Source organism: Pseudorasbora parva, chromosome 8 (genome assembly GCF_024679245.1).
Source record: "Pseudorasbora parva isolate DD20220531a chromosome 8, ASM2467924v1, whole genome shotgun sequence".
Taxonomy (NCBI): Eukaryota; Metazoa; Chordata; class Actinopteri; order Cypriniformes; family Gobionidae; genus Pseudorasbora; species Pseudorasbora parva.
The window spans coordinates 1,609,922-1,622,408 of NC_090179.1; the positions used below are offsets into that span (position 1 = coordinate 1,609,922).

General features: G+C 41.0%; 1 protein-coding gene across 2 annotated transcripts in view; it reads left to right on the forward strand.

The window, feature by feature from the left end:
• The first annotated feature begins 2,721 nt into the window (after window positions 1-2,721).
• Window positions 2,722-12,487, forward strand: part of LOC137084956 (NLR family CARD domain-containing protein 3-like) — a 30,456-nt gene continuing 20,690 nt past the window's right edge. The window contains exons 1-3 of one of the 2 annotated variants that reach the window (XM_067451522.1): window positions 2,722-2,862; window positions 8,521-10,322; window positions 12,071-12,244. In XM_067451522.1, coding sequence (XP_067307623.1) covers window positions 2,752-2,862; window positions 8,521-10,322; window positions 12,071-12,244 — 2,087 coding nt within the window. In that variant the 5' untranslated portion in view covers window positions 2,722-2,751. Of the gene's footprint in view, window positions 2,863-8,472; window positions 10,327-12,070; window positions 12,245-12,487 lie in introns of those variants that run through there. The other variant, XM_067451523.1, reaches the window with a different exon arrangement.

Consider the following 12,487-nt stretch of genomic DNA (forward strand, 5'->3'; position numbering starts at 1 on the left):
TAGCACAGACCCAGATGATCCACATCCAGCCTCAGCCAGTTCTAGCACAGACCCAGATGATCCACATCCAGCCTCAGCCAGTACTAGCACAGACCCAGATGATCCACATCCAGCCTCAGCCAGCACTAGCACAGACCCAGATGATCCACATCCAGCCTCAGCCAGCACTAGCACAGACCCAGATGATCCACATCCATCTTCAGCCAGTACTAGCACAGACCCAGATGATCCACATCCAGCCTCAGCCAGTACTAGCACAGACCCAGATGATCCACATCCAGCCTCAGCCAGCACTAGCACAGACCCAGATGATCCACATCCAGCCTCAGCCAGTACTAGCACAGACCCAGATGATCCACATCCAGCCTCAGCCAGCACTAGCACAGACCCAGATGATCCACATCCAGCCTCAGCCAGTACTAGCACAGACCCAGATGATCCACATCCAGCCTCAGCCAGTACTAGCACAGACCCAGATGATCCACATCCAGCCTCAGCCAGTACTAGCACAGACCCAGATGATCCACATCCAGCCTCAGCCAGTACTAGTACAGACCCAGATGATCCACATCCAGCCTCAGCCAGTACTAGCACAGACCCAGATGATCCACATCCAGCCTCAGCCAGCACTAGCACAGACCCAGATGATCCACATCCAGCCTCAGCCAGTACTAGCACAGACCCAGATGATCCACATCCAGTCTCAGCCAGTACTAGCACAGACCCAGATGATCCACATCCAGCATTAGCCAGTACTAGCACAGACCCAGATGATCCACATCCAGCCTCAGCCAGCGCTAGCACAGACCCAGATGATCCACATCCAGCCTCAGCCAGCACTAGCACAGACCCAGATGATCCACATCCAGCTTCAGCCAGTTCTAGCACAGACCCAGATGATCCACATCCAGCCTCAGCCAGTATTAGCACAGACCCAGATGATCCACATCCAGCCTCAGCCAGTACTAGCACAGACCCAGATGATCCACATCCAGCTTCAGCCAGTACTAGCACAGACCCAGATGATCCACATCCAGCCTCAGCCAGTACTAGCACAGACCCAGATGATCCACATCCAGCCTCAGCCAGTACTAGCACAGACCCAGATGATCCACATCCAGCATTAGCCAGTACTAGCACAGACCCAGATGATCCACATCCAGCCTCGGCCAGTACTAGCACAGACCCAGATGATCAACATCCAGCCTCAGCCAGTTCTAGCACAGACCCAGATGATCCACACCCAGCCTCAGCCAGTACTAGCACAGACCCAGATGATCCACATCCAGCCTCAGCCAGTACTAGCACAGACCCAGATGATCCACATCCAGCCTCAGCCAGTACTAGCACAGACCCAGATGATCCACATCCAGCCTCAGCCAGTACTAGCACAGACCCAGATGATCCACATCCAGCCTCAGCCAGTACTAGCACAGACCCAGATGATCCACATCCAGCCTCAGCCAGTTCTAGCACAGACCCAGATGATCCACACCCAGCCTCAGCCAGTACTAGCACAGACCCAGATGATCCACATCCAGCCTCAGCCAGTACTAGCACAGACCCAGATGATCCACATTAAGAACGGAAAACACAAAGTGCTGTCAGAAACTTAACTTAACACCGTTATCCTTGTGTCTCTGCGTGAAAAACAGTGAAGTTTGGTGGCGGAAAAATCATGGTCTGGGGTTACATCCAGTATGGGGTTGTGCGAGAGATATGCAGGGTGGAAGGCAACATCAATAGTCTAAAATACCAAGAAATCTTAGCTACCTCTTATATTCCCAACCATAAAAGAGGCCAAATGCAGGACGGTGCTCCATCGCATACTTCCATCTCCACATCAAAGTTCCTCAAGGCGAAGAAGATCAAGATGCTCCAGGATTGGCCAGCCCAGTCACCAGACATGAACATCATTGAGCATATGTGGGGTAGGATGAAAGAAGATGCATGGAAGACGAAACCAAAGAATATTGATGAACTCTGGGGGACATGCAAGACTGCTTCCTTAGCTATTCCTGATGACTTCATCAATAAATTGTATGAATCCTTGCCAAACCGCATGGATGCAGTCCTTCAAGCTCATGGAAGTCATACAAGATATTAAATTTGGATCTCACAGCACCACAACTAAATTTGCTGACATATTTTTGTATTTGCTGTAAATTTGTTCAATTTCTGTATAGGCGACAACTTTTGTCTTGCCAAAATTTGACCTTTCTGTCTTTATTAAATGATAAATATTTTTTCTGTGAACATTTATTTCAGTGCATTAAACATCATTTGGGAGGGTTTTAGCTTTTCATATGAGCTATTTCTAACACCAATGAATTCATTAAAAGTCAGCTTAATATCAGGTATTTCTAGAAAATAGATAAGCGACAAGACTTTTGTCAGGGACTGTATGTGTGTGTATATATATATATATATATATATATATATATATATATATATATATATATATATATATATATATATATATATATATATATATATAATTAATTCTCTGCATAATGAATAATTTAATATATATTGTCCTGTGATTTGTTCTGTGTGCAGGTCTGAGGTCAGTTTGTCATTATGGAGAACAGAGAGAGCTCTTCATCTGCAGAAACCAATGATGAAGCCGTGACCTCTGACCCCAGCTGTGTGTCTGTGAGGAGTGACTGATCCATGCATCCTCCTCTTAAGTTCAGTGATGAAGCTGTGACCTCTGACCCCAGCTGTGTGTCTGTGAGGAGTGACCAATCCATGGATCCTCCTCTTAAGTTCAGTGATGAAGCTGTGACCTCTGACCCCAGCTGTGTGTCTGTGAGGAGTGACAGATCCATGCATCCTTCTCTTAAATTCAGTGATGAAGTCGTGACCTCTGACCCCAGCTGTGTTTCTGTGAAGAGGTGAGATATATATTTTTAGAGACAATGGCTGCGTCCGAAATTGCATACTTCCATACTATATAGTAGGCGAAAAACAGTACGTGAGCAGAGTAGTATGTCCGAATTCGAAAAACAGTATGCGAAAAGTACCCGGATGGCCTACTACTTCCGGCGAGATTATGAAGTGCACATATGATGGACACTTTACTATCCCATGATGCCACGGGAGAGAGGAGCTGTCGTTATATTTGAAAATGGCGGAAAACGGAGATGCAGCTGTTTTCAAGTGTAAGTACTTTAGAAACAACTTTTTGTATATTTGTGGTTAAATTGTATTTGTTTAACATCATATAAGTAAACGACTGTCTTGTTAGAAGTTTATATGATGTAAATTAAGGGCGTCCTTTTCCAGCCAATTCAGAAAAATTATAGTTTTATCATTATTAGACTAATGTAAATCATCTACCGATAGCACTGTTTTCATTAAACAAAGACGCTCGTTGTTTAGCAGTTTATTGAGATAGTTACACAACTTCAGTAAATTAAAACGATGTATTTCTCCTTTACCAGTGTTGATATTATCAAAGTGTTGTTGGTTACATAGCAGACTACTGTTAACAAGTGTTGATTTTGCAGGGGCTGATGAACACACCCGTGTTTTAACCGAGAAGTGAGAGAAAGAAAAGATTCCTTCGGCTACTAGACATAATTGCTAAACAATGATGTTAATAAAGAAATCAAATGATACAGTGTCTCTTTTCATTTGTTTGTAAATTCACTGTCATGCTTTTTAGCAACAGAGCTCTCAAGTCTCACGCTTTGGGCATGAGACACGCATTTCAACCTGCTCACACGCCACACCATGTATTTCTCACGCAGGGAAATCGCCAGGGTAACACACACTAAGTTGCGCGCTATTAGAGGAATCAAGCGAGTCCTGACGGCCCTTCCACGCACCAGTTAATCTAATAAAAATAGAGACCGAACAGCCAATCATTAAATAGATTTGCTGTATCTGGGTAAGATATAGATATTCCCTCCACCCAAGAACATTTACGTTCTGATTCCAACGTCGCATTCTGTGATTCACGCCACAGCCTCGCTCATTGAATCAAATGCTCGCTGAAGTACCGTTAGTTGGCAACTAGAAGCAACGATGACAGACGCAGAGACACAAAGATAACGGTGTTAAGTTTCTGACAGCACTTTGTGTTTACTGTTCTTAATCCCTCAACAAAACTTAAAGGAAGCTCAATCACGATTTGCATGAATTGCATTTTGCTATCATACGTTATTGCGCTCTCACTCAGTGAACATCTGTGCTCACCTGCACTCGTGAATGCGGTGATGGACAGCTGTCCTCATTCCACTAGTGTTTGGATGTTTTTTTTTTTTTTTAACTCACTTTCATTAATTAATTTATTAAAAGTAACTCCATTTTTTAAGATAATTTTCATCTAAATAATTCCAAACATCACGAGGCAGATGACATTATGATCAAATACAGTCAAGTTATTAACACGCTCCACAGCACCACCCAGTGGATTTAGTTATAACTGCGAGATTTAAAGGGATTTATAATGGATTCACTGCATTTACGGCCAGCGAAACAATATAGTAAAATTTTATTTTTATTTTTCGAATATTAATTACAGATCGACTATATTCGTGCTCACCCCTATTTTTGGAAGGTGAAGTGTAGCGATATAAAATTTGCAATACAATATGCAAAATGGCAATGCATTTCAGTTTTTAAATTTATATTTTCCATACCATGTGTGCAACATTTGGAACAAAATGATAATTTAAATTGAATAATATAATTTACTTTTGCTATTTCCTACACTAGTTTTAACATATAATTTAAACATAAATTGTATATTGTAATACTTTATATATAAGTTATTAAATTAAAATTAAAATGTATTACAGTAATTAGTACAATAATTAGATGTGTTTAACATGTTCAAGCAATAATTGTAGCAAAATGATCATTTAAATGTTTTATTTTTATAAATTGCTTTTAAACTCCCATTTAAGATTCTTGCGACTGCATTTTGATTATATATCCCGCAATGAATGTAGCAAAATTCAATGTGGAATTGAAAATGCAAAACTCCATCTCGCCTAGAGCAACCAAAGAGCTAGAGCCGGACCTGCCGCTCTCATAAAGAGAGGAAAAAATACAACCATACTGATATAGCAAACAATAATCATAGGCAGCTTGTCTAAGATTATTTAAGAGAGTAAAATAATCTCTGTTGTAAAGCAAAGTTCACTTCAGCGCGACCGCGCTCATGATAAGGTGCCACCACCCTCTGGGCTGAAGGCCTCAAAAACCTGCTACCAACACCAATAAACAACACTAACCATTCTCTCTTTCATACACACACACACACACACAAATTAAATGCATATTTTTTTATTTGTACGAATTTGTGTCATTTTTCATATCAGACCCCCGTACCCAGCCAATCCCCCGTTGCTGCCGCCACGGCCGAAATCTCACTCTGAACTCAGTTCAAAACTTGAGAGCCCTGTAACAAGTTATATTACAAAACACTTAATTCCTAGGGCTTTACAGTAGCTAGATTGCAAGATTAGAAAGTGCTTAATATATGGCCTTGAGTATTTTTTTTTAAAGCCTTCTGTGTGTTTTGATGGTTAACAATGATGGTAAACAAGCTAATTGCAGGTGTATCTGAAAAATATGCTGCCTAACTCTGATACGAGTGCTGCACTGTAACGTTAGAGGAAAAAAAACACACTCCACACACCATTAAAATGTATTTGATTTATTTTTGTGTATTTAACTTTCAAATGGATACGTAGGATACAAAGCTTAAAACAATTATTAAATGTATTAAAATGTTTTTTATTATAGTGTCATCACGAGGAAAGAAATTTAACTTCAGCAGCTTCGGTAAGGTCACTTTCACAGGTTTCAAAAAGATCTAAAGGGACTCTGATACTAGCAATCTCATTTATAGGGCATCACTTTAAAGTAAAGTAAGTAAGTTTCTTTTAAAGCATGTACAGGATGAAGACTCTACGATCTCAGTAATTTTTAGATTTCCACTTGAAGTAAATAATTTGTAAAATATTAAGCTCAAATATATTATGTAGCTAGAATTTCAAATGTTTGGCACACATTCACACTCAGCCTAAGCCATTGTGCCAGTGGTTGGTGGCTGTCGCCTCTATGGACCACTGTAGCTCCAATAATAGAGACACACACACACATTTTTTTTCTGAGGTAATATTTAAAAGCAAAATAAATTATAATACTTGCATTATTTGAGAAATTCCGCACAAGCTCTCAGCGTAGGTGTGACCTGCGAGGAGCTGACCGACGCCTCCTCTGGATTGAGCTCGAACGATGTAAAACGCAGATAAAAGCGAAGCAGATCTAAAAATATCGCTTGCGAATGTGTGCAGTCGGTGGAATGGGCTCTTTAAAAATCTCCCATCATGATGGCGTCTATCACGTGACAATTCCATCATAGCGCATGTAGTACGTCCGACCCCATTCATACTACCCGTGTTCATACTATATAGAACGTACATTTTTAACGGTCGCAAAGTACGTTCTAATTCAGATGTAGTACCTACTCACATAGTACCCGATTTCGGGCGCAGCCAATATAATAAATTAAAGATGCAAAAGTATTACAGAATGCTGATCTCTGAGGTGAATATCTCTGTCGAGTGTTTTAGAGTTTGTGTCTTAATTCATCCTGATTTCTCTAAATGGTGAAATGCCGCTTGTGTGCTTTTCCTGGCTCACAGCAGACCAACAAAACTGATTATACAGCTCGAGTCTGATGGGATCATTCTGTGAATCTTTCTCTTCTAAAGCTTGAAGCTGCTCAGTATTTGCTGCCATTACAGACGAACACGAGCAGGACATTTCTCAACATTTCTCCTTCTGTGGCCTGAAAAAGAAAGAAGATCATAAGCCATTAGAACAACATCAGGAGTAAATAATGACTGAATGTTCATTTCTGGGTGAATTTAACGGGTCCCTTTATCCCTTTAACTGGTCTAGTGTAACTTATGGGTCCTGCACGCTGTGCGATTTTTCAAAATCCTTTGCGAATGTCCCTTGTCAGACTGTACGAACATGATCCCTGATGTAAGCCATGTCACACTGTAAGATCTCAGTTGGCATTAATGTCAGACTGCATGGTAGTGAAGGCGCACTAAAAACAGACAAGAAAAACTTGTCCGGAGTTTTATATCATCAATGAATGATGCATTCGGTGACAGTGAGCTACATTACACGCGGGACTGAAATGCTGGCTACAAAGAAATCTCTAGCTCTCGTTTTGGTCATAGTTTGTCTTGAAAAACGGAGATATTTGACTGTCGTCGTAAGAGAAGTCACACTGCAGGATTGTGTGCCAAATCTTCTGACACTGCCAGAATTTCGTCTGAGGTAAAATTTGATCGCAGCGCTCATTAATCGGCTGTCGGTGAACATCTCAAACTAATGACCAAAGACGTCAGATTTTAGCCTAGGATCAGATGAATCTTTTAGGATTTGCTAAATTTGTCTCGGACGGACAAATCGTGGCCAAAATCACACAGTGTGCACCCGGCTTTAGAGACAACATTTAACGTGAGACTCAAAAACACACTGAATACACAGAGAGATGAGTTCGGTTTTTATTTCTGATTTCACCTCAAATCTGTCGACAAACATTCAGAGATGAACTTTGATCCCAATGTCCAGAGATAAGACACTTAAGCCCCTTTCACACTGCACGTCGGACCCGCAATATTCCCGGAACATTGCCGGGTCGCCTTCCGTGTGAAAGCAACCACGTCCCGGAATTAATTACCGAATTGAACCCGGGTCGGGGACCTAGTTACATTGTAGGGTTCGACCCGGGACGAGCGCTGTGTGAACAAAAGCCAAAACTAATGCCGCAACGTGTACGTAGCTAGTCGTTGTTTTAAACACAAAGAGTATACAAAAGAAACTAAAATTAAACAAGCAGAAATGTGCGCAAACTGGACACATGTCGAGACCAGCTGAGCTGAAGCTGAGATAGCTCGCCATTATACGTCACATCCGGATGTCACGTGTCAACTCGATCCGGGACCGTTACAGGTTGTGTGCGAAAGCGCACATATTGCGGTATTTCGGTATACGGTATTGAATGGACCAAAACTAGCGGCCCGGGAACAAATGCCGGGTAGCATTATCCGTGTATTTGCCGGAAACGCAGTGTGAAAGGGGCTTTATTGTCTGACAGAATCTCCGGTTTCTGATTGAGGATGAGGTTTTGGTTTCTTCATCATTTCTTAAAGCTCTTAGTGAGTTTGTTCCTGGTCTCTGTCATCTTGAGCTGCTTGCTGGAGGATTGAAAGACACGGTTTTCCTTTTCTCTGTGTTTTTCTACTTCTCTGTTTTCTGTGAAGCTGCTTTGGATCAATGTGCATTGTGAAAAGTGAAACTGACATGAATGCATTAATTATACAGAAAATCCAAGATTGACATCTGTATTGATTTACTATATTTAAGTTTTCATTTTATTTATGTATTTACATAATTTTAACCTGTTCTTTGTGTTGTTGTTTGATCAGAGAGGATAGAGAGGATCTGACTGGAGATTCTCCTCAACCAATGAATGATGAGCTCCAGAGAGTCAAAGACAGACACAAAACCAGCATGAAGAACAAGTATGAGAGATTATTTGAGGGACTGAAACTCCAGGAGAATGAAGCCCTCCTGAACCGGATCTACACACAGCTCTACATCATAGAGGGAGAGAGAGAAGGAGTGAATGAACAACATGATGTTTTACAGATGGAGAAAACAGCCAGAACACAACACTCACAAGACACTCCAATCTACTGCAATGCCATCTTTACAGCCTCACCTGAAACAGGATGTGAGGAGAAACAGCAGATCAAGACTGTTCTTACTAAAGGCATCGCTGGAATCGGAAAAAACGTCTCTGTGCAGAAGTTCATTCTGGACTGGGCCGAGGGAAGAGCCAATCAGGCTGTAAATTTCATGTTTGTGCTTCCATTTCGAGAGCTGAACTTGATCCGAGATCATCAGTACAGTCTTCACAGACTTCTGCTGGACTTTCATCCTGAACTTCACGATCTGGACTCAAGGATTTATGAGGAGTGTAAAGTTGTGTTCATCTTTGATGGTCTGGATGAAAGCAGAATCACACTGAGGTTTTCAGATGCTCAGGAAGTTTCTGATGTGACTGAGACTTCATCAGTGGATGTGTTGATGTCAAGTCTCATGAAAGGAGAGATGCTTCCCTCAGCTCTCATCTGGATCACCTCCAGACCAGAAGCAGCCACTCAGATCCCCACCAAATACATCAACCGTCTGACAGAGATTCAGGGATTCAATGAGCCCCAGAAGGAGGAATATTTCAGGAAGAGAATAAGGGATGAGCATCAAGTTAGCAGAATCATCTCCCACATCAGAAGAGCAAGAAGCCTCCACATCATGTGCCACATACCCGTCTTCTGCTGGATCTCATCCACTGTGCTTCAAAAGCTCCTGGAAGAAGATCTGAGCGCAGAAATCCCTCAATCTCTGACTGAAATGTACATCCACTTCCTGCTAATTCAGATCAACATGAGGAATCAGAAATATGAAGAGAGAGATCCAGAGAAATTCCTGCCGTCCAACAGAGAAGTGATTGTAAAACTTGCTGAAGTGGCTTTCAATCAGCTGATGAAGGGCAATGTGATGTTCTATGAGGAGGACCTGAGAGAGAGCGGTATAGACGTCACTGACGCCGCAGTGTATTCTGGGATCTGCACTGAGATCTTTAAGGAGGAATCTGTGATTCATCAGAGGAAAGTCTACAGCTTCATTCATCTGAGCCTCCAGGAGTTTCTCGCTGCTTTCTATCTGTTTTACTCTCATGTGATTAAGAACAAGAAACCGATGCATGAATTCAGATCTTACTGGTCTGGTAAAGTCTCTCTGTATAAACTACTAAGATCAGCAGTAGATAAAGCCCTCAGGAGTGAGAATGGGCGGCTGGATCTGTTCCTGCGGTTCCTGCTGGGCGTCTCTCTGGAGTCCAATCAGAGACTCTTACAGGATCTACTGACACACACAGAGAAAAGCTCAGAGGACATCAGGAGAACCACAGAGTACATTCAACAGAGGATCACAGATGAGAAGGATGATGGACGTGGACTCTCAGCTGATCAGTCCATCAATCTGTTCCTCTGTCTGCTGGAAGTGAAAGATCAGACTCTGTCCAGAGAGATTCAGGAGTTTGTGATATCAGACCAACACTCAGAGGAGAAACTTTCTCCGTCTCACTGCTCAACAATCGCCTACATGCTTCAGATCTCAGAGGAGCCACTGGATGAGCTGAACCTCAGGAAATACAACACATCAGATGAGGGCAGAAGAAGACTGATACCAGCTGTGATCAACTGCAGAAAAGCTCTGTGAGTGTTAATTCTTCACTAATGAAGAATCAGGTTTAATAATGAATCAGCACCATTTGATAAATGAGAGGTTTTCTCCTAAATAACAAGCTCAGAGTCTTAAAGGGCTCATGATGTGCCTTTTCCTAATTATACTGTGGAAATGAAGCAGTCAAGTTAACATTATTTAGAAAATGGATTTACACTATGATTAAAAAACATCATGGACCTGGTTAAATGGATTAAAAAATTTATTATTAAAAGATTAAGATAAAAGATTATTATTAGTCATCTATGGTTTATATTCCCTTGAAAACTGTACATTATTATTAGCTAATATATTTTATTATGTAACACTTTAGAATAACGTTCAGTTATAGTTATTAGTTAATGATGAATTTATCATTTACAAACCATGACTATACCCATATGACTTATTAAAAAGTGGGTTAGGGTTAAGTTATACGATATAAAAATGTGCTGTAAATTATCTTTAAAAAAGTGTAAATCATGAAATAAATCAAGCAGATCACTAGCAAATGGTTGGAGTTATTAGTTGATCAGTGTTTACCCTATAATGTATTCAGCAGAAGTGCAGCAAAATATTTACATGATCAGTAATATTGCAATATTCACTTACACACTGTAAAAGCATAACAGCCAACGTCATCTTGAAATCGTGTGGAAAAGTGCATGAAATCCTCCCTAATAATGAATCCAGACCAGCACCCTTTGCTAAATCGAGTAACCCTCAAATCAGCTTTCCTGTAAGTCTAATCAAGGTAAATGGAAGGCCCGTCTCTCCATTCATTCGGTTGGACAATAGAAAAAAAAAACATGAGTTTTTTTTTTTCCAACTTCATGCATTCAGAGTGCTCCTTCTCAACCGTGATAAGTGCATAAGCAGCGTGCATAACGCTCTCTGCCAACTGAAATCTATTCAAAAAATGTGCCTCTCTGCAAAAACGTGTTCTGTGTGATGGGGCACTTAGATAATAATGCTGTGCTTTGCAAGAACCAAACTAAGAGACTGCTGTGTTGAACTATGATGTCGCCACTGCATCAAAAAAATTCTCAAACTGAAGTACTCCCCTACCATTGGTGGAGTCAATCATGCACTGGTCTCGCTCGCTCCTCCCACGTCCAAAATTACTTTTCCTGATTTCCTGCAACAAGCTTTATACATGCTCTTTAGTGCTTAGAGTTGCGTGTATAGAGCATAAACAACACAACATTGGCAGACATTTTCAGGCCTTCCCGCTAAGGTCTCTTGTGCTGGAAATCAAATCTAATATTAACGTGCATCATAAAGCTCTTTCCTGATCATAACCCTTCATTTTTTGGTGATAATCCTGACCTTTTGTAATGTCTCTCAGCCATCTCTCTTTCTACAGTCTTTCTTAAATTAGACCTCTTGCTCGCTCTCTCCTCTATTAATGGACACGCCCCCTACTGTTGATTGGCTCATTGTCTCTCCTCCCCCCATCATGATTGTACACGCCCCCTGCTGCTGATTGGCTTAGTGTCTTATGGTGCTTGGTCCGATTCACTTTCAACAGTATTTCTCAAAAATCACTTACTGCAACTTTAATGAACAAGAATGTAAAATTATTGAATTTTCTTGCTCAGGAGTTCATCATTCATTCAGGCTAGAATGTTAAAAATATTTAGCTTGAGGTTCCTGAGGACAGACAACTGGAAACTTCCTTTTCATTCTTTTATTGTTATTTCATTATTGTTTTAATGTTATATTATTTAATCTTTTCTAGTCTTGCTGGCTGTAATCTCACTGATCAGTGTTGTGAGAATTTATCATCAGCTCTTCAATCCTCAAACTGTGCCCTGAGAGAGCTGGACCTGAGTAACAATGACCTGAAGGATTCAGGAGTGAAGCTGCTCTCGGATGGACTGAAGAGTCCAAACTGTCAGCTGCAGATACTGAGGTATTTAGAGAGATTTTAAATGGTCTGTCTGTTGAAAATAAAAACATACAAATACACATCAAAACTTTCAAGACAAAGCTTGACTAAAATCACATTCACATTTTTATTTGTAATGTGTAACCGATTTTGATACTTAAACACCAATAAAGAGCTACCAAATGTAATTATGTTAAAGCTACACTGTGTAACTTTTTTAGTTTATTCTTAGCTAAAATCACTTAGCTCATGAGGAGCAACGATTTT